The sequence below is a fragment of the Papio anubis genome, chromosome 9 (genome assembly GCF_008728515.1).
Source record: "Papio anubis isolate 15944 chromosome 9, Panubis1.0, whole genome shotgun sequence".
In the NCBI taxonomy this organism is placed as follows: Eukaryota; Metazoa; Chordata; class Mammalia; order Primates; family Cercopithecidae; genus Papio; species Papio anubis.
In genome coordinates this window covers 51,312,701-51,335,541 of record NC_044984.1, presented here as the reverse complement: position 1 = coordinate 51,335,541, position 22,841 = coordinate 51,312,701, and the positions used below count along the sequence as shown (strand labels likewise).

The window sequence follows — 22,841 nt, the reverse complement described above, 5'->3', positions numbered from 1 at the left end:
TGCGGGGTTACATTGTTAAAAGTGTTTTAGCGAGACTAGCTAAAATATTATTTTAAAAATATTCAATATATTCCATTTAGTAAATTCTTTTTCAGGGACTCTTACCAAGCTAAAGACTTAAATGAATTTACAAAATAAAAGTTGTAAGTCAGTTATTTGAGGTGGAAGAAGCTTTTAATGGGTCGTCATCCAGTCTTTTTTTTTTTTTTTGAGACGGAGTCTCGCTCTGTAGCTCAGGCTGGAGTGCAGTGGCTTGTTCTCAGGCTCACTGCAAGCTCCGCCTCCCTGGTTTACGCCATTCCTCCTGCCTCAGCCTTCCCGAAAGTAGCTGACTCATAAGCGCCACACCGCTACCGGCTAGTTTTTTTTGTATTTTTTTAGTAGAGACGGGTTTCACTGTGTTCGCCAGGATGGTCTCTGATCTCCTGACCTCGTGATCCGCCTGCCCGCCTCCTCCCAGTGCTGGGATTACAGGCTTGAGCCACCGCGCCCGGCCCATCCAGTCTTAAGAAGAATCTGGCTGGTAAGGGCTTATTTCGTTGATAACTTGTTTTAAAAGTGTGGTGGTGTTTTGTTTTGTTTTTTTTTTTTTGAGACAGGGTATTGGTCTGTTGTCTAGACTGGAGTGCAGTGGGCGCTGATTCAGCCTCTACTGCAACGGTACTCAGGGTTGCCGCATCCTCCTTGGCCTCTTTGTGCGTCCTGAGTAGCTGACTGCAGTAAGCACCACCGTGCCTAGCTAATAAGAAAAATATTTTTTAAGCTCTGGGAAGAGATACATTATGCTGCTCTGCGCTTCTTGGGAGTGTGTTTTTCTCATCGATTTACTCATTTTGCTCTTAGCTTATTTCAGAGTTACATTTCTTTAAATCTTAGGTTATAAAAGTTTGTCTGATAGTTTACATAAAAGCTCTTAATTTCGAACCTATCTTGGAGAAGGCTGGGATTTTAGGACCTTCCCCCACTTAAGATTTTCCGCTTAACCTTGCCAGAGGGTGCTACTTCGCATTTTTTGAATCATTGTTGTTGGACCAATTAAAAACAGATGAAAAGTAAAATGTTTTATTTACTTTACCGGTATTTTAAGTTACTGTTTTTCCTGTTTAATGTCTTGTATGTAATTAGGAAGTTGTCCAGAAACTTGCATCTCTGATTTTGGTAAAAATCTTACTTTCCCTCACTCAGCTGTGTAGGAATGAATCCCCGAAATAAAATTGTCCATCTTTAGCCTGCAAAACAAATTGTCAGAGTGAACATAATGCTATATTGTTAATTTCTATAACTTTCTGATGGTGGGTGGCCTTTGTTCAATATTGATTTCCTGTGCACTGTAACCTGGCAACTGGATTTTTAATTTTTCTTCCTGTGTTCAGTTAGACTTTAACTAGAAGGCAGTAGAAACTGGAAGTGAAAAATCTCTTGAGTGTAAGCCAGTGTTTTATTGCTAAATTAAGATTCTCCTGCCTAATTGAATTTTCTCAGTTTAAAAATCTTCTACAAGCTATATCATTTTTGGGTCTTGTGGTTAGCGATTGTCTCTTTTCAGGAAAAAAAAAAGATTGTAAATATCAACTGTTCAGAATCAATCTAGTTGTTAAACATCTGAGATCATTGACGTGAGTTCAAAAAATAGCATATTTTGCTATGGAAATAGTGTATTGAACTTTTTACTATTTACTGTATGGATTGGCAGTGATAGTTTTTGGTTTTGGTTTGTTTTTTGAGACGGAGTCTTGCTCTGTCGCCCAGGCTGGAGTGCACTGGCGCTATCTCGGGTCACTGCAGTCTCCGCCTCCCGGGTTCAAGCAATTCTCTGCCTCAGCCTCCTGAGTAGCTGGGATTACAGGCGCCTGCCGCCATGCCCGGCTAATTTTTTTTTTTTTTAAGGCAGAGTTTCTCTCTTGTTGCCCAGGCTGAAGTGCAGTGGCAAGATCTTGGCTCACCACAACCTCCGCCTCCCCGGTTAAAGTGATTCTCCTGCCTCAGCCTCCCAGGTAGCTGGGATCACAGGCATGTGCCACCATGCCTGGCTAATTTTGTATTTTTAGTAGAAATGGGATTTCTCCATGTTGGTCAGGCTGGTCTCAAGCTCCCGACCTCAGGTGACCCGCCCACCTTGGCCTCCCAAAGTGCTGGGATTACAGGCCTGTAAGCCACCGCATCTAGCCTAATTTTATGTATTTTTAGTAGAGGTGGGGTTTCACCATCTTGGCCAGGCTGGTCTCGACCTCCCTTAGTGCTGGGGTTACAGGCGTGAGCTACCACCCTAGTCGGCAATGATAGATTCTGGAATGAGGCTGCTTCCCTGCTTCCTCTGTATACCTTTGTAAAATTTTTTTTTTTTTTTTGGAGGGGGAGACTCATTCTGTTGCCCAGGCTGCAGTGCAGTGGCGTAGTCTTGGCTCACTGCAGTCTCCGCCTCCTGGGTTCAAGCGATTCTCCTGCCTCAGACTCATGAGTAGCTGGGACTACAGACATGTGCTTCTATGCCCAGCTAATTTTTTGTATTTTAGTAGAAACGCGGTTTCACCCTGTTGCCCAGACTGGTCTCAAACTCCTGAGCTCAGGCAATCCTTCTGCCTTGGCCTGCCAAAGTGCTAGGATTACAAGTGTGAGCCACCACGCCTGGCCTTTTTTTTTTTTTTTTTAAATAGAGACGGGGTCTTACTGTGTTGCCCAGGTTGGTGTCAAACTCCTAGGCTCAAGTGATCTTCCTCCCAGGTGCTGGGTTTACAGGTGTGAGCTGCTGCACCTGATCCTTGGTATACCTTTGAACTTGCAGTTTTCCAGGAATATTTCTTCTTTTATGAGACGCTGTCTCACTATTTTGCCCAGGCTGGAGTGCAGTGATGTCATCACTGTCTGCAGCCTCAAACTCTTGGGATCAAGCCATCCTCGTGCCTTGGCCCCTCAGTAGCTGGGACTACAGGTGTGCATCACCACACCCAGCTAACTTTATTTTTTGTAGAGATGGGAGTCTCACAATGTTGCCTAGGCTTGTCTTGTCTCGAACTCTTGGGCTCAAGCAATCTTCCCTTCTTGGCCTCCCAGAGTGCTGGAATTGGAGGCACTTGCTTGTTGATACTTTAACTTCACCTTCAGCAATATGCTCTTCTATTTTGTATTCTAAAACTGAATAAAATGTGCTGTTGTGGCTTTTCTGTGCCTCAGGTGCTCTTTCACATGAATCCACACTTCATTTGATGAAAAGTGTTTATGTCAGCTGGTAATGGTTGCTCACACATGTAATCCCAGCACTTTTGGAGGCCAGGGTGGGCAGGTCACTTGTGGTCAGGAGTTAGAGACTAGCCTGGCCAACATGGTGAAACCCTGTCTCTACCAAAAATACAAAAATTGTCTGGGCATGGTGGTGGGTGCCTGTGATCCCAGCTACTCAGGAGGCTGAGGCAGGAGAATCGCTTGGACCCAGGAGTGGGAGGTTGCCGTGAGTAGGGATTGTGCCATTGCAGTTCAGCCTGGGCAACAAGAGTGAAACTCCATCTCAAAAAAAAAAAAAATCAGTCGGGGGTGGTGGCACGCGCCTGTAGTCCCAGCTACTCGGGAGGCTGAGGCAGGAGAATTGCTTGAGCCCAGGAGGCGGAGGGCGGAGGTTGCTGTGAGCTGAGATCAGGCCACTGCACTCCAGCCTGGGCAGCAGAGTGAGGCTGTGTCTCAAAAAAAAAAAAAAGGGCCAAAATAGGATTGGAACCCAACATTTCTGACAGAAGCCTTATTTTTTTCACTTCACAAAAAGGGACGGTAATTTATCCGGCGGTCCTTTTATTGCAAAATAAATAACCATATCTGTATTTCCAGTTTGTTTTATTATATAATCTAAACTAGGTTCTGCATACTTGACAATATGATAATGGAATCCTGAGAATCTAAAATTTGTTATGGAGGCAGTGAGTGAGTGGTATTTGACCTTGAGTCTTTCTTGAACAAAGAAAAATTCTTTTGGCTCCTGGGGATGTTAAAAGAAGAATGCTTCAGGGTCTAAAATCAAAGCAAGGAATCAATTTTTTTAAAAAAGAGGGCTCAAAGGATGGAATGTGGAAAGTCACAGAGTTGCTTGATAGAGAAGTGCTAAGTGGGTATGCATGGTGGTTCATGCCTATAATCCCAGCACTTTGGAGGCCGCAGCAGGTGAATCACTTGAAGTCAGGAGTTCCAAGACCAGCCTAGACAACGCGGTGAAACCCCATCTCTACTAAAAATACAAAAATTAGCCAGGCATGGTGGCGCACTCCTGTAGTCCCAGCTACTTGGGAGGCTGAGGCACAAGAATCCTTGAACCTGGTGGTGGAGGTTGCAGTGAGCTGAGATCGTGCCACTGCACTACAGCCTGGATGACAGAGTGAGATTCTGACTCAAAAAAAAAAAAAAAGTGCTGGCCAGGTGCGGTGGCTCACGGCAATAATCTCAGCACTTTGGGAGGCTGAGGTGGGCAGGTCACCTGATGTCAGGAGTTCGAGACCAGCCTGGCCAACCAGCATGGTGAAATCTCATCTTTACTAAAAATGTAAAACTTAGCTGGGTGTGGTGGCGCACACCTGTGATCCCAGCTACTCGGATGGCTGAGGCGAGAGAATCACTTGAACACAGGAGGCAGAGGTTACAGTGAGCCAGATTGCGCCAGTGCACTCTAGCCTGGGTGACAGAGTGGGACTTCTTCCCCAAAAAGAAAAAAAGGTGCGAAGTTTTCAATAAAACATTACGTTGAATAGCTTTCACCTTTGTATCTTAGAGTGGAAATCACCACATAAAGGAACTAACTAACCAGCACAGAGGTTCACAAGCTTTCCTGGTGTATAGTGCCCTTGGTGTCTGAGGAGTTGTGCTCTTAGGCCAAAAGGAGTAACTAGCAGTTCATTGGATGACATAGTTGTATCAAAGCAACATAAGTATATTGTCTTAACAGCCTAGTAGCTATTGGAAAAACTAATTTACACTGTTGGAAAGAATATATATAGTTTCTTATATAACCATACCTATTAATGGAATGTGTATGGCTTTTGGATACTATATAACTTCTCAAACCTTGAAATGAGTTCTGTCATCTCACTTCTTGTTCCCCATTGGTGGTTTTTTTGTTTGTTTGTTTTTTTGGTGGGGTGGGTATGAGTACCTGTGTTTTTTTGTTTGTTTTTTAATTACAGCAACCACCAGAAATTCAGTTTTGAGAAGATGAAACTTAATGGAGGGATTTGCAGTACAAGCTCATTGAAATTGAACAACCTCAAACTAATAGTTTTTTTGGTGTCTTGGCTATTGTTGAGTATAACTGAATTATTCTGAAATTTAAAATATCCCAAGGTAGTTGTGAATTCCTCCATGAGGCCCTGATATATCTTGGCACATGATTGGTAGCCACAGGACTAGCAGGTTTATTCAGATCACTTTTTCAGAAAGTTTTATAGTACTACAGCTGATTACAGAAGATCTGAAATGTCTTACGGTTTCCCTGGGCAATGAGTATGTGTGAGACAGAGCTTGGCATCAGACGTTTATAGGCAGGGTGTTTGATACCTAAGAAGGGAAAACCGTTTATGAACTCCGGAACTACTTTTTTCCTTTCCATAGTAGAACTTTGATGTCTTATTCCTCACATATTACAAATAGGTATTTTTTGTTTTATTTATTTTTGAGACGGAGTCTGGCTCTGTCGCCCAGGTTGGAGTGCAGTGGCGTGATCTCGGCTCACTGCAGCTTCTGCCTCCTGGGTTCAAGCAGTTCTCCTGCCTCAGTCCCCTGAGTAGCTGAGATTACAGGCACCCACCACCAAGCTCGGCTAATTTTTGTATTTTTTTTAGTAGAGTCAGATTTTCACCATGTTGGCCAGGCTGGTCTCGAACTCCTGACCTCAGGCGATCCACCTGCCTCGGCCTCCCAAAGTGCTGGAATTACAGGCGTGAGCCACCACACCCAGCCTGTTTTGTTTTTTATAGTAAAACGTACATTGCACATAGTAAAACTATCAAGTGGATTAAAATAACTGAGGCATTTTTCCTAGCAAATTGTTTCCATCTAGCTTTCCTGGTGCATCAATTTTTTGTAGTGGAGTGTTTGCAGTGTTTTATAAATTAGAGTTAAAACTCACCAGTTTAATACTAACATATTAAAATTATGGTATTTAGGAACAGCTACGGTCTCTGTCCTTTTAAGGCTGACAAAGAGACCTTTCAGACAGGACTATAGAGGATTTTAGGTTATGTAAAATTTAATTGCTTGGATTGGTGTATGTAGCCCTTCTATTGAGCTGAGACATGCTTGTCAGATCAGCATGGAATAGGCTGGGCACTGTGCCTCTTGCCTGAAATCCCAGCACTTTAGGAGGCCAAGGTGAGAGTATCATTTTGGGCCAGGAATTCAAGACCAGCCTGGGCAACACTGGGAGACTACATCTCTGCCAAAAAGAAAAAAATCACTGGCCATGGTGACACATGCCTGTAGTCCTAGCTAACTGGGGATACTGAGGTGGGAGAATTGCTAGAGACAAGGAGTTTGAGGTTATAGTGAGCAAGGTTGTACCACTGCACTCCAGCCTGAGCCACAGAGCAAGACCCTGACTTAGAAAGAGAAGCATGGAGACCAGTAGTGATGGCTCACATCTAATCCCAGCATTTTGGGGAGCCCAGGGCTGGCAGATCACTGGAGGCCAGGAGTTCAAACCAACCATGCCAACATGGCAAAACCCTGTCTCTACTAAAGATACAAAAATTAGTTGGGCATGGTGGCGCACCTGTAATCCCAGCTAGTTGGAAGGCTGAGGCACAAGAATTGCTTGAACCCAGAAGGCGGAGGCTGCAGTGAGCCGAGATGTGCCACTGCTGCACCCCACCCTAGGCAACAGAGCGAGACAGCCTCAAAAAAAAGCATGAATGTCCACCTGTGGGGTTTATTGTTTTGCTTTAAGTAGTAGATTATTTACATAATGTATGCAGAGGTGGAAATTTTGCATCTGTAGGTATATTACTATTAAAATGAATGAACAGTCTTACACAGTGGTTATGAGTTTAGCCAGTGTTAGCAGAAAGGCTAGATATAAATGCAGTATAATTAGTTTAGAAGCTAGAGTTAAAGCTCAGCTCAACCCCTTCACCATATGTTTTGGGTTTGTTTGTTTAGACAGAGTCTCACTCTGTCACCCAGGCTGGAGAATGGTGGTGTGATCTCGGCTCACCGCAACCTCTGCCTCCCGGGTTAAAGCAGTTCTTCTGCTTTAGCCTCCCGAGTAGCTGGGATTACAGGCGCCCACCACCATGCCTGGCTAATATTTGTATTTTTAGTAGAGATGAGGTTTCACCATGTTGGCAAGGCTGCTGTTGAACTCCTGACCTCAGGTGATCCACCGGCCTTGGCCTCCCAAAGTGCTGGGATTACGGGCGTGGTCCACCACGCCCAGCCCTCTCCATTTGTTAATAGGAGAAAAAGAGATGGTGTAAGGCAAAAGGAGACTTCATAAACGTTGACTTTCCATGTTTGTTTTGTTTGTTTGTTTGTTTGCTTATTTATTTTTGAGAAAGTCTTGGCCCTGTTGCCCAGGCCGGAGTGCAGTGGCGCCGCCATAGCTCACTGCAATCTTCATTTCCTAGGTTCAGGTGATCCTCCTGCCTCAGCCTCACAACGAGTAGGTGAGACTACAGGCATGTGCCAACACACCTAGCTAATGTTTTTACATTTTTAGTAGAGATGGGGTTTTGCCATATTGGCCAGGCTGGTCAGAAACTTGGCCTCAAGCAACCTGCCCACCTCCATGTTAATCCCTACTTCCCCCCCTTCCTCCACCCCTCCCTCTTCCCCCCTTCCTCTCTCCTCCCTCCCTCCCTCCCTCCCTTCCCTCCCTTCCTTCCTTCCTCCATTCCTCCTTCCCTCCATCCCTCCATTCCCTTCCTTCCTTCCGTTCTTGTCTGTCTGTCTTTCTCTTGAGTTTCACTGTTGCTGCCCTGGCTGGATTGCAATGGCATGATCTTCCTCCACCACAGCCTGCTTCCCCAGGTTCAAGCAATTATCTTGCCTTAGCCTCCCAAGTAGTTGGGATTACAGGCATGTGCCATCAGGCCTAGCAATTTCTTTAATTTTTTTTTTTTTTTTTTTCTTTTTTCTTTTAAGTAGAGATGGGGTTTCACTGTGTTGGTCAGGCTGGTCTCGAACTTCTGACCTCAGGTGATCCTCAGCCCGGCCTCCCAAAGTGCGGGATTACGAAGTGAGCCACCACGCCTGGCACAGTTCTCCTTTCAAATGAGGGAATATGTATGTGTTTATTCCTGATTCAGGATAAGTGTAGGGCACCCTCCACCCACTTGTAGTTTGGGGGGTTTTGTTTGTTTTTGTTTTGTGGGGTTTTTTGAGACCAGTTCTTGCTCTGTGGTGGGGCTGGGTGCTTGTGGTCTCAGCTTACACAGCCTTGACTTCACAGGCTCAGGTGATCCTCCCACCTCAGTCGCCATGGTAGCTGGAACCACAGATACATGCTACCACACCCACGTTAATTTTTTTTTTTTTTTTTGAGACGGAGTCTCGCTCTGTCACCCAGGCTGGAGTGCAGTGGCCGGATCTCCCAGCTCACTGCAAACTCCGCCTCCTCAGTTCACAGCCGTGCTGCCCTGCCTCAGCCTCCCGAGTAGCTGGGACTACAGTAGCCAGCCACCTAAGCCTGGCTAGTTTTTGTATTTTAGTAGAGATGGGGTTTCATGCTAACCAGGATGGTCTCGATCTCCCTGACCTCATTGATCGCCGTCTCGACCTCCCAAAGTGCTGGGGTTACAGGCTTGAGCCACCGAGCCCGGCCTATGTTATTTTTTGTAGAGATGGGGTCTTGCCATGTTGCCCAGGCTGGTCTCAAACTCTTGAACTCAGGTAATGCATCCACCCTGACCTCCCAAAGTGCTGGGATTACAGGTGTGAGTCACCATGCCCGGCCCCCCATTTGTAGTTATTAACATTTTTTTGTTTGTTTTGGGGTTTTGGACACAGTTTTTGCTCTTATTGTCCAGAGTAGAGTGCAATGGCTTGATCTCGGCTCACTGCAACCTCCGCCTCCCAGGTTCAAGTGATTCTCCTATCTCCGCTCCCGAATAGCTGGTATTACAGGCATGCGCCACCTCGCCTGGCTCATTTTGTGTTTTTAGTAGAGATGGGGTTTCTCCATGTTGGTCAAGCAGGTCTCAAACTCCCAACGTCAGGTGATCCACCAGCCTTGGCCTCACAAAGTGCTGGGATTACGGCCATGAGTCACTGCGCCTGGTCTTTCTGCAGTTTGTCGTGTTTGTTTGAGACGGAGTTTCACTCTTATTGTCCAGGCTAGAATGCAGTGGCGTGATCTGTCACTGCAAACTCCGCCTCCTGGGTTTGCGCCTTTCTCCTGCCTGGCGTCCCGAGGTAACTGGAATTACAGGTCACCCGCCACCACGCCCAGCTAATTTTTGTATTTTTTTTTTTTTTTTTTTTTTGAGACTGAGGTCTGGCTCTGTGCCAGGCTGGAGTGCAGTGGCGGATCAGCTCACTGCAAGCTCCGTCTCCGGAGTTTCGCCATTCTCCTGCCTCAGCCTCTCCCGAGTAGCTGGGACTGCAGAAGCCCATACCTCGCCCGGCTGGTTTTGTTTTTTGTATTTTTTAGCAGTAGAGGCCGAGGTTTCACCGTGTTAGCCAGGATGGTCTCGATCTCCTGACTAAGTGATCAACCCATCTCGGCCTCCAGAATGCTGGAAGTTACAGGCTTGAGCCACAGCCCGGCCAATTTTGTATTTTTAGTAGAGATAGGGTTTCTTTTTTTCTTTTTTTTTTTTTTTTTGAGACAGGGTCTCGCTCTGTTGCCCAGGCTGGAGTGCGGTGGCGATCTGCGGCTCTGCAAGCTCAGCTACTCGGGTTCAACGCCATTCTCCTGCCTCAGCCTCGGTAGCTGGGACTACGAAACCCTAGCAGCTGCCGGCCCAATTTTTGTATTTTTAGTACAGGCGGTTTCACCGTGGTCTCGATCTCGATAGCAGCCGATCCAGCCAGCCTCGGCCTCCCAAAGTGCTGGGATTACAGGCGTGAGGCCACCTTGAGATAGGGTTTCATTGCGTGTTTTGCCAGGCTGGTCTCGAACTCCTGGCCTTAGGTGATCCCGCCACCTTGGCCTCCAGAGTGCTGGAATTACGAAGTGAGCCACGCTTTTCGACCCTGTTTGTAGTTTTATTGTGTTAGTAACTTTGTATGGTCAGCCAGTAAATATTAGGCTTTGCAGGCCACAAATATCTCTCATTCACATTCTTCTTCTTTTTTTTTTTTTTGGTCTCATTCTGTTGCCTAGGCTGGAGTGCAGTGGTGTAATCTTGGCTCATTGCAATCTCTGCCTCCCGGGTTTGTTTTTTTTTGTTTTGTTTTGTTTTTTATGTTAAAGCCTTAGGAATCATTTTTGGCTCATGGCCTAACCACAAGTTTTGATAATTTAAATTTGTTTTATTATCTGGGACGTGATTATAAGCTTGCTAAGGCTTTTTTCCTTTTTGAGACAGAGTCTCGCTCTGTCACCCAGACTGGAGTGCAGTGGTGTGATCTTGGCTCACTGCAACCTCCACCTCCTGACTTCAGCTGATTGGCCTGCCTCAGCCTCCCAAATAGCTGGGACTACAGGCACATGTGACCACACCCGGCTAATTTTCGTATTTTTAGTAGAGACGGGGTTTCACCATATTGTCCAGGCTGGTCTCGAACTCCTGACCTCGTGATCCACCTGCCTCTGCCTCCGAAAGTGCTGGGATTACAGGCATGAGCCACCATGCTGGCCCTCCCTGTGCCCCCCCCCCACCCTTTTTCTTTTTTTTTTTTTTTTTTTTTTTTGAGACAGAATTTCACTCTTGTTGCCCAGGCTGGAGTGCAATGGCACGATCTTAGCTCACTGAAACCTCCACTTCCCGGGTTCAAGCGATTCTCCTGACTCAGCTTCTTTTTTTTTTTTTTTTTTTTTTGAGAGGCCGGGTCTGCAGCTCCTGTCGCCCAGGCTGGAGTGCAGTGGCGGATCTCCCAACTCACTGCAAGCTTAGCCTCCTGGGTTCCAGCCATTCTCCTGCCTCCAGCCTCCCAAGTAGCTGGGACTACAGAAGCCCACCACCTCGCCCGGCTAATTTTTTGTATTTTTAGTAGAGACAGGGTTTCACCGTGTTAGCCAGCATGGTCTCGATCTCCTGACCTGCGTGATCCAGCCATCTCGGCCTCCCAAGGTGCTGCTGGGATTACAGGAAAAGCGAACCCACCCAGCGGCCTGAGCTCAGCTTCTTAAGCTGAAGTTACAGGCACATCACCACCATACCAGCTAATTTTTTTTTTTTTTGAGATGGAGTCTCACTCTGCCGCCCAGGCTGTAGTGCAGTGGTTTGATTTCGGCTCCCTGCAAGCTCTGCCTCCCGGGTTCACGCCTTTCTCCTGCCTCAGCCTCCCATGTAGCTGCGACTTAAGGCGCTTACTGCCACGCCCGGCTACTTTTTTATGATTTTAGTAGAGATGGGGTTTCTTCATGTTGGTGAGGCTGGTCTTGAATTCTGGACCTCAGCCTGCTAAGGCTTTTATAAGAAAGTATCACACACTGGGTGGCTTAAACAGCAGAAATTTGTTTCCTCACATTTCCAGGAGGCTGAAAATCCAAGGCGAAGGTGTCAGCAGGCCTTTCCTTGTTTCGTTGGTTTGCAGATAGCTATTTTCTTTCTTCCCTCTGTGTTAATCTCTTCGTATAGAAGGACAACAGTCATTGGATTAGGGTCTATCCTAAGACCTCATATTTACTTAATTGTAACTTAAAGATGCTATTTCCAAATATAATCACATTCTTAAGGTGTACTGGGGGTTAGGACTTCAATGTATTAATTTTGAGGAAACTGATAAAATTCTAGATTCCTTAATTTGAGGAAAGGAGATTCATTCTCCTGGTTTTAGTGAACTTAAAAAGTAAAGCTCTGATGTACCAGTTGTTTTTGTTGTTGTTTTGGGACAAGAGTCTCTGTTGCCCAGTTGGGAATGCAGTGGCATGATCTCAGCTCACTGCAACCTCCACCTCCCGGATTCAAGTTATTCTTGTACCTCAGTCCCAACCCTCAAGTATCTGGGACTACAGGCCGCATAACCATGCCCAGCTAATTTTATTTATTTATTTATTTATTTTGTATTTTTAGTAGAGTCGGGGTTTTGCTATGCTGGCCAGGCTGGTCTCTAGCTCTCCTGGCCTCAAGTGATCCACCTGCCTTGGCCTCCCAAAGTGCTGGGATTACAGGTGTGAGCCACTGCACCCAGCCAAGTAACATAATTTTTGATAGGACTAGATAAATGGCTAACACTACTAAGCATTGTTTGGTTTTTGAATCCTTCCTACTATGAAATTGAAATCATTCTGAAACTAAATCTTGTTAGACCCTTAGGTTTTAACTTGGAATGTAGCTGTTAGGGTAAAAATGTAGTTTTTGTTTAAAATTGTAATGAACTGCCCTGAAATAATGCTATAATAGTGTCGAAGGTTAGTATGTAAATGTTTAATTAATGAATTCCAGCTTGACTTTCCCTACTTTAATCCTTTTGTAGGCAGCCTGCTTCTGCAAAGTGGTACGATCGAAGGGACTATGTCTTCATTGAATTTTGTGTTGAAGACAGTAAGGATGTTAATGTAAATTTTGAAAAATCCAAACTTACATTCAGGTAAGTTAAGCTTTTTATCCAGTGATGTAAAATAGTAATTCACACAACTGAATAACTTCGCTTGTCTTTTCGTTGAAGATATTATTAATCTTTGTCTCTTTGAAGAGGCTTAATTCTTTCTTTATTATTTTATACAGTTGTCTCGGAGGAAGTGATAATTTTAAGCATTTAAATGAAATTGATCTTTTTCACTGTATTGATCCAAATGTAAGTAGTCCTGATGCTTTAATCCAGATTTAAGTTGTGAGGAAACAGACATACCAAGTATTCTTTTTAGCAATAAGCATTAGCTCTGTTTTTCTTAACAGTGAGGTAGACTAGGTATATTTACATTTTGTAGAATATTTCCTCCAAAATTGGTTTCTGCATACTTTTTGTTTTTGCTATCACTGTTTGGGCTTAGAGAAGTATCCTTGAGGCTTGTTTTATCTTTTTTTGTTTGTTTTGTTTGTTTTTTGTTTTTTGAGAAGGAGTCTCTGTCGCCCAGGCTGGAGTGCAGTGGCCAGATCTCAGCTCACTGCAAGCTCCGCTTCCCGGGTTTATGCCATTCTTCTGCCTCAGCCTCCCGAGTAGCTGGGACTACAGGCGCCCGCCACCTCACCCGGCTAGTTTTTTTGTATTTTTTAGTAGAGACGGGGTTTCACCGTGTTAGCCAGGATGGTCTCGATCTCCTGACCTTGTGATCCGCCCGTCTCGGCCTCCTGAAGTGCTGGGATTGCAGGCTTGTTTTTTGTTTTTGTTTTTTGAGACTACTGCAGTGCAATGGTGCAATCCTGGCTCACTGTAACCTCTGCCTCCTAGGTTCAAGGGATTTTCCTGCCTCAGCCTCTGGAGCAGCTGGGATTACAGGCCCATGCCACCACACCTGGCTAATTTTTGTGTTTTTAGTAAAGACCATGTTGGTTAGGCTGGTCTCAAACTCCTGACCTCAGGTGTTCGCCTGCCTTGGCCTCCCAAAGTGCTAGGATTACAGGCATGAGCCACCGCCCGTGGCCGAGGCTTCCTTTATCTGAGAATAGAATCTTTTTTTTTTTTTTTTTTGGAGACGGAGTCTCACTCTGTCGCCCAGGCTGGAGTGCAGTGGCCGGATCTCAGCTCACTGCAAGCTCTGCCTCCCGAGTTCACGCCATTGTCCTGCCACAGCCTCCCAAGTAGCTGGGACTACAGGCGCCTGCCACCTTGCCTGGCTAGTTTTTTGTATTTTTCAGTAGAGACGGGGTTTCACCGTGTTAGCCAGGATGGTCTCGATCTGCTGACCTCGTGATCCGCCCGTCTCGGCCTCCCAAAGTGCTGGGATTACAGGCTTGAGCCACCATGCTGGCCCAAGAATAGAATATTTAAACCATTCTGTGGCTATATCATTTTTAGTTAAAGTTTTTAAGGTTTTATTCTGTTTACCATGTGCAGGAAAGAAAAAAGTGGTATCAGGTTAAACGTGAAACTTTGTTGTAGTACAGGTTATTTCAGTAGGAAATACAAGGGAAAAAATAAAAATTTTTAAAAATGACAGTTATAGTGGTTTGGGGCAGTTGGATGATTTGAAGTTTTTAGTAGTCAAGGGCATGTTTCTTTCAGAGTCCAGAGAAAATTTAGGTAAAGAAATGAACAAGGTGAGAAATGACAAGCTACTTTCTGTCATGTAGCGATACTGGAAAGATAAATGGTATGATGGTCCTTTTGTTTTTAGGATTCCAAGCATAAAAGAACGGACAGATCAATTTTATGTTGTTTACGAAAAGGAGAATCTGGCCAGTCATGGCCAAGGTTAACAAAAGAAAGGGCAAAGGTAGGTTTCGTTTTCCTTTTTTGAAAAGTTTGATATTTTTATTGTAGGTAATAAAAGATACACTTATTTGATGTAAGGAATATACTGCTGTGTTTTTGTTTCACAGCGAAGTATAAAGCCTCATGTTCATGGTTTTTGTCTACTCAGTTTTAACTTAATACGAAGTGTGATGAGAATATCAGTTATTAACTGGTGTAGAATCTTTTGCACTTAAGAGATAGACTTTGCATAAATTACTCAGCTATCAAATGGGAGGGGACAAAGCTTGGTGAAAAAGTAAATTAATCAACTGAAAATAGTTCTTACTAGTAAATTTGTTTTCAAAAGGTATGTTTAACAATTTTCAGTGTTTTTTTTCCAAAACCAGGGTCTCTCTTTGTTACCCAGGCTGGAGTGCAGTGACACGATCTCGGCTCACTGCAGCCTCAGCTTCCCAGGCTCCAAGTGATCCTCCCCGCTCTGTCCCCCAAGTAGCTGGGACTGCAGGGGCATGCCACGACACCTGGCTCATTTTTGTTTTTTTTGTAGAGAAGGGGTATCACAATCTTGCTCAGATTGGTCTTGAACTTCTAGGCTCAAGCGATCTCCCCACCTCAGCTTCCCAAAGTGCTGGTACTATAGGCATGAGCCACCACACTGGCCTAATTTTTTTTTTTTTTTTTAGATAGTCTCATGCCACTCATGCGAGAGTGCAGTGGTGTGAACATGGCTCACTGCAGCCTCCACCTGGGCTTAAGCGATCCTCCCACCCACCTCAGCTTCCCAAATAGCTAGGATTATAGGAATGTGCCACCACGCCCAGGAACTTTGTTTTTTTGTTTTTTCCCCAGATACAGGATACACTATTGCTCAGGCTGTCTCGAACTCCTGAAGGATTACACAACCAATCTTTCCACCGTGGCCGCCCAAAGTGTTGGGGTTACAGGTGTAAGCCACCCCATTTAGCTTAGTCTATTCTTTGTGTGCTAATTACATGCCCTCATAAAAATACAAAGTCGCAGTTCAAAAAATGTTGTTTTGCCAGGGACCAGTAGCCGTGTGCCTGTTGTAGTTAAAAGCGACGCTGGAGGGTGAAGTGGGAGAATTACTTGCGCCCAATTCTGGGTTGCAATGCCATATGTCAGTCAGGTAGCCATGCTAAGTTAACATCAGTATGGTAGTGTCCCAGGAAGCGGGGACCACCAGGTTGCTTGAAGAGTTAACAAGACCCTTGATCAGAAATGGAGCTGATCAAAACTCACATTGATCAATAGTGGGATTGCACCTGTGAATGCTTGCTGCACTCCAGCCTGGACAACACAGCAAGACTTGGTCTCTTTAGAAGAAAAGAAAATGCAGTCTTAAGGTTCATGCCAAATGCAAATTAACCTAACCTTAGGGTGATGTTTGTATTGATTTATAGCTTAATTGGCTTAGTGTCGACTTCAATAATTGGAAAGACTGGGAAGATGATTCAGATGAAGACATGTCTAATTTTGATCGTTTTTCTGAGGTAAGTTCCATTAAATGGACGTCTCCCCACTTGAAGTACACAGTACCTGTCTGTAGTCAATTTAATTTGGTTTTGGGCACATATTCATGATGCGTGTTATTTTTAAGACCATTTTAATGATTTTAAAAGGAATCAGTGTTAACTGCGAAAGTTAATGTATTAAGACTAACACAGGCCGGGCGCGGTGGCTCAAGCCTGTAATCCCAGCACTTTGGGAGGCCGAGACGGGCGGATCACGAGGTCAGGAGATCGAGACCATCCTGGCTAACACGGTGAAACCCTGTCTCTACTAAAAATACAAGAAAATTAGCCGGGCGAGGTGGCGGGCGCCTGTAGTCCCAGCTACTCAGGAGGCTGAGGCAGGAGAATGGCGTGAACCCGGGGGGGCGGAGCTTGCAGTGAGCCGAGATCACGCCACTGCACTCCAGCCTGGGGCACAGAGCAAGACTCCGTCTCAAAAAAAAAAAAAAAAAAGACTAACACAGCTAGTTTGCTAATTTCCTAATTTCATCATTGGGATTTTTTTTTTTTTTTAAGCATGATTGCAGTAGTTGACTTGGATTTTGAAGCCATAAAATAAAACTATAAACTTTTGACCAGGCGCTTTGGGAGGAGGCCAGCACTTTGGGAGGCCAAGGCTGGCGGATCACGAGGTCAGGAGATCCAGACCATACTGGCCAACATGGTGAAACCCCGTCTCTACTAAAATACAAAAAAAATAAGCTGGGCGTGGTGGCGTGTCCCTGTGGTCCCACCTACTCCTGAGGCTGAGGCATGGGAATTGCTTGAACCCTGGAGGCAGAGGTTGCAGTGAGCTGAGATCGTGCCACTGGACTCCAGTCTGGTGAAAGAGCGGGACTTGGTCTAAAAAATATGACTATAAACTTTTAAACACAAGAATCATAGGCTGGGTGCGGCGGCTTATGCCTGTAATCCCAGCACTTTGGGAAGCCGAGGCGGGCGAATCAATTTATCGTGAAACGCTTTCGCGTTTTCGTGCGCCACTTCCACCAGCTTACCTGGGCGACAGAGCAAGACTCTCTCAAAAAAAGAAAAAATCATGATGAAATATTTGCATGAGGTATACAAAGAAAAAAGTTTAAGAAAGTCCTGTTACAGAGATGTCACCCAAATAACATGTTGCCATGACTGAAGAATAAATGATTCATCTCTATGTAGGCAGAATAGACTTTATCAAATGTAGTAGAATAAAACTACAGAAAGAACTTTAGTGTGTAAATTGAATGCATACTCATGAAATCCATTTCTTGTTGCTATTTGAAATTTTTCATTAACTAGATTTTGTATTTTGAGACCTTAAGAGTTAAATAAAAGTATAGCTAAATTCTACAAGCTTCATTATGCAATACTTATTTAACAATTCTCCGCACATGACTCTGGCACAGTGATTTCAACAGGAAGGGAAGATGTTCTATTCATATTATTAGTATTTTTTAATAATTGTATAGCAGGTTGAATTGTCTGGATTTTACCTAGTTGTGCAAGCCATTGTAATTTGCTTGACGGGTGCCAGACTCATGAGCTCAAGTGATCCTCCTGCCTCAGCTTCCCAAAGTGCTGGGATTACAGGCCTGAGCCACTGCCCCCAGCTAGCCTATGTATGACTTTGGCATTTGTTTTTCTTTTTCTTTTTTTTGCTATCTTTGTTGTCCAGTTTTTGTTACCTCCTGAATATCTCTTGAATATGTTCAATTTTCTCTTGCTGTTTTATCTTAAACACAGTAGAGTTGCACTTGGTACATTTAGCATTTTTCTGCGCAAAGAAACTTAAAAGTATTCAGTAGTGCTTTTCAAGGTAGGGAAACTCTTTCCCAGTTATTCATTTCATTCAAGATAGATTGCCCAAAATTTTTATACTGAATCCTTTTGTGTGTGTTTAATTAATTGAGGTAAGAGCACTTCACATGAAATCTACTCTTTTTAACAGACTATTTATTTGTTGAGATGGAGTCTTACTCTGTCGCACAGGCTGGAGTGCAGTGGCCGGATCTCAGCTCACTACAAGCTCTACCTCCTGGGTTCGTGCCATTCTCCTGCCTCAGCCCTCCCGAGTGGCGCTGGGACTGCAGGCATGCCACCTTTGCTTGATTAGTTTTTCTGCTGTTTTTTAGTAGAGATGGGGTTTCACGGTGGGTCTCCAATCTCTGACCTGAAGTGATCCACCGCCTTGGCCTCCCAAAGTGCTGAGATTGGGATGGGGCCTCGCCTGGCTATTTTTTTTTTTTTGGTAGGTTGCACTCTTGTTGCGCAGGATGGAGTGCAGAAAATAACGCGATCAGTTCCTCCAGCCTCCACCTCCCACAGGTTCAAGCAGTTCTCCTGCCTCAAGCGTCCCAAGTAGCTGGGATTACAGGCTCCCATCCTGCGCCCGGCTAATTTTTTGCTCTGGTGACAGGGGTTTCACCATGGCCAGGCTAGCCTCGAACTTCTGACCTCAAGTGATCTACCCGCCTTGGCCTCCCCAAAGTGCTGGGATTACAGGCATGAGCCACAGAACCTGACCATGCCCAGCTATCTTTTAACAGACTTTTACGTGCATGATACAGTATTGTTAACCATAGGCATAATGCTGTACAGTAGGTCTCTGGAACTATGCATTTTGTGTAACTGGAACTTCATACCTATTTAACAGTAGCAAGTCTGCATTTTCCCTTCCCTTCAACTCCTGGCATCTACCATTCTCTCTATTTTTGTGTGTCTATCTTAGGTATCTCATATAATCTTAGGTATCTTATATAAGTGGAATCATGCAGTATTTGTCCCTGACTGGCTTATTTCACATAACATGACATGCTTCAGATTCTTCATTGTGTTTTGTCACATAAGGCAGATTTTTTTCTTTTAAGGCTGAATAATCCCTACTTTTAGGATCAACACATTCCATTGTATGTTTGACTAATCTTTTTAAGGTTCCTTCCAGGCTGGGTGTGGTGGCTCACACCTGTAATCCCAGCAGTTTGGGAGGCCGAGGCGGGCGGATCACCAGGTCAGGAGATGAAGACCATCCTGGCTAACACAGTGAAACTCTTATTTACTACTAAATATACAAAAAAATTAGTCGGGCGTGGTGGCAGGTACCTGTAATCCCAGCTACTGGGAAGGCTGAGGCAGGAGAATGAAACGTGAACCAGGGAGGCAGAGCTTGCAGTGAGCAGAGATCAAGCCCACTGCACTCCAGCAGGTGACTGAGTGATACTCTATCTCAGAAAAGAAAAAGGTCCCTTGGAAGGCGGTGTGGTGGCTCAAGCCTGTAATCCCAGCACTTTGGGAGAGCCCGAGGCCAGGCTGGGATCCGCGAGGTCAGGAGATCCGAGACCATCCCTGACTAACACGGTGAAACCCATCTCTATCTCAGAAAAAAAAGGTCCCTTCCCGAGAGCCCGAGGCAGCAGTGGCTCAAGCCTGTAATCCCAGCACTTTGGGAGGCGGGGCGAGGTAGGATCCGAATCAGGAGATGAGACCATCCTGGCTAATACAGTGAAACCCCATCTCTACTAAAAATACAAAAACTAGCGAGTGGTGGCTGGTAGCCTGCAGTCCCAGCTACTTGGGAGGCTGAGGCAGGAGACTGCGTGAACCTGGGGAGGCAGAGCTTGCAGTGAGCCGAGATCACGCCACTGCACTCCAGCTTGGGTGACTGAGTGATACTCTATCTCAAGAAAAGAAAAAAAAAAAAAAAAAAAGAAATGGTTGAAACTTGAGAAAATAAGTTTCTCATCATCTGATAATTTAGGTTTAAATCATTTATTGGTTCTTCACAATATCTAAAACCTGTGCTTTTCTTTAGGGAAAATTTAGTTTTAATTTCCATATAGGTTTTTAGAATTTTGTGTAATTGCTTATAATCTTCCTTTTCCAGAAGGGAAGATGCTTACATTTATTTTGCGTTTTTCATTTGTGGATATCCGTGGCAGACCTAAGGTTTATTCTGAAGCATACAGCATTAATAATTAGGGCCTAACTTAACATCATTTTTAAAACTAATTTTTACACTTCAAATAGATGATGAACAACATGGGTGGTGATGAGGATGTAGATTTACCAGAAGTAGATGGAGCAGATGATGTAAGTCTAAAAGTTTTTTTCTGTTTGCTTTCATACTATTAAATAGTAAACAACATATTTACAAATGGTTTTATGTAGATTCAGGATTACTACTTTTCTAAAAAAAAAAAAAATAAAGGGAAAAGCAGTTTTTAAAATGTGCCCATTTTTGAGGAATGAGTATCTATTAGGGAACTGGTTTTGCCGTAGACCATTCCTAAATGGATCACATTTCCAAAGAATCATTGTATAGAGACATTATGTAGTAATACCTTACTCAATTATAACAGTCGGTTCAGGCCGGTCGAGGTGGCTCACGTCTGTAATCCCAGCAGGCCGAGGTGGGTGGATTACCTGAGGTCAGGAGTTCGAGACCAGCCTGGTCAACATGGTGAAGCCCTGTCTCTACAAAAATTAGCCAGGCAAGATGGCAGGTGCCTGTAATCCCAGCTACTGGGGAGGCTGAGGTAGGAGAAACGCTTGAACGAGGGAGGCGGAGGTTGCAGTTAGCCAAGATCACACCATTGCACTCTAGCCTGGTCAGCAAAGCAAGGCTCCATCTCAAGGAAAAAAAAAAAAAAAAAGTTTATAGGGATTATTTTGACTAAGAAAGTAAATTAAATAGGTTTTATGTCAGGATTGGTCAGAGACCGATGAAACAGATGGATGTTGGGAGGCGGAGACGGGTGGATCAGAGTTTGAGGCCAGCCTGGCCAAGATAGTGAAACCCTGTCTCTACTAAAAATACAAAAATTAGCTGGACACGGTGGCGGGTGCCTGTAATCCCAGCTACTTGGGAGGCTGAGGCAGGAGAATCGCTTGAACCCGGGAGGCGGAGGTTGCAGTGAGCCAAGATCTCGCCACTGCACTCTAGCCTGGGCGACAGAGCAGGACTCCATCTCCAAAAAAAAAAAAAAAAAAACCAAAACAAAACAAAACAGATGGACATTGTAAATCTGTAAGAGGAGGATGAGGATATAATAAACAACTATTCTCAACATCTTGTCAACCCCAGCATCCTGTTAACATCTCCCAGAAAGTTATTTAATGCTATTTAGAAAAATACATAATATTCACTCAACAGCTAGGATTAGAGTTCACTGTCTTCTGTCAATCTATTTTTCTTCATATTGATCCATGTTTTCTTTTGAATGCTGACATAGGTTAATTTAGGAATGGATTCAAAGGGTGGGCTAAACTGTCACCAAAAGGCGCACACTATTTTTTACAGGTAGATAGATCCTCTGCTGTACATCCATTCACCTTAGGTTAAACCTAGTCTTAAGTCCAATGACTAAATTTCTAGGTTTGGTATAACTACCTACCTGTGCTACTTTAGTCAAAAATAATAGCGCTTGAACTGTTCAGGTAAACTGTTCAGTTAGCAAACAAGTATGTGATCAGTTCGGTAACTTTATTTTCCCTCTTTCAGGATTCACAAGACAGTGATGATGAAAGTAAGTGTATATAAAAAGTATGTTTACACAGTGATATTTTGCATCAAAAACCAAACTCAAAATAGAGATGTTAACTTCTTTTGAAAAAAAGTAATTTTTTCTTTATGACCTTGAATAAATAACTAAAGCAGAAATGTGAATAACTTGAGATAGCAAGACAACCTATTAATTTACTGGGGAACTATATAATTCAATTTTTGGTTGCTTTTCCTTTAAGATATTAAAATTGGTAGATTATTCCCATGTACTTTATACTAATATTTTTTACAATTCTTTCAGAAATGCCAGATCTGGAGTAAGGAGTATTGTCATCACTTGGATTTTGAGAAAGAAAAATAACTTCTCTGCAAGATTTCATAATTGAGAGAATTCCTGAGTTGATAGCTCTAAAGGCAGATGCTGTATTTACCTACTTTGTATTTTCCAACCTGTTTGTTTTAAAGGCTTCACTAAGGGTTGATATATGTACCGTGTATGGGGCAATTTAAGTCCAGCTAAAACCCAATAACCTTATGCATAGACATTCCCAGACTTTCATGAAGCTGTGTGAGGTCCTAAGCAATTGATGCAGCTGTTGTGATAAATAAAGAAACATCTCACCTAAGTCTCTGTATATTTACATAACATAGATACTGACATGATAGGGAAGCTCAGCAAAGGGAGAAAGATAGCTAAGTTTTTAGATTTTCTGGTGTCTGGTTCAAAAGGTGAGACAAATTAGGCTGACACCTTACTGGTAACCTGCTGTTCTCCTGGTGTTCCTTCAGGATTGTTCCACTAAAATTTATTTTTCAAAAAATTTACTTCACATTATTCTATGTAAGTGATCACTTGTCAGTGTTCCAGGTGTATCTTAGCTAAAACTAGAGAATGCGCTAACTTAGATGGTTTTTGAAGCCTATACATTTGGTATTGTTTGACCCTTAAGCTTTTACATCTCTTAGCATGGAGGGCCAAGCTGTACATTGTTGCTTGAGGAGTCTGTACATTTAGACCAGATTTGTATTTGCACTGTCAAGTATGGCAAATGAGTGAAAAATGTTTAATACACTATTGGATTTTTTATTTCTTTTTTTGATTCAGCTTATACCAGGGCTGAAAACCTCAATTTATGTTCATGACAGTGGGGATTTTTTTAAATGTCTACATTCTTTCTAATAAACTGTTGGAAGACTTCTTGGCTGTCCTTTTAAGTGTCTGGCTTACTGTAATTTTTATGTATTTACCATTTACTGGAATGGAGTTATTTTTAGTTGAGGAAGAATTTGGGATTATTCCTCTGTTTGAAAAAAGAGGCTTGCTGTAATGTCACAGGAAACCTTTTAAAAGTGGATCTGTAGTAGAATATTGTAGATGCACTTTGCAGCAGTTAGGA

At 43.8% G+C, this 22,841-nt stretch overlaps 1 protein-coding gene across 1 annotated transcript; it reads left to right on the top strand.

The window, feature by feature from the left end:
* Nucleotides 1-12,541: 12,541 nt before the first annotated feature.
* Nucleotides 12,542-21,851, top strand: PTGES3 (prostaglandin E synthase 3; the record flags this gene model as incomplete). The annotated part of the gene is made up of 7 exons (XM_031650574.1): nt 12,542-12,666; nt 12,804-12,873; nt 14,354-14,452; nt 15,855-15,944; nt 19,968-20,030; nt 21,442-21,466; nt 21,746-21,851. Coding segments are annotated over 7 exons (492 nt in total), but the record flags the coding sequence as incomplete, so codon positions are not given.
* Nucleotides 21,852-22,841: the final 990 nt, after the last annotated feature.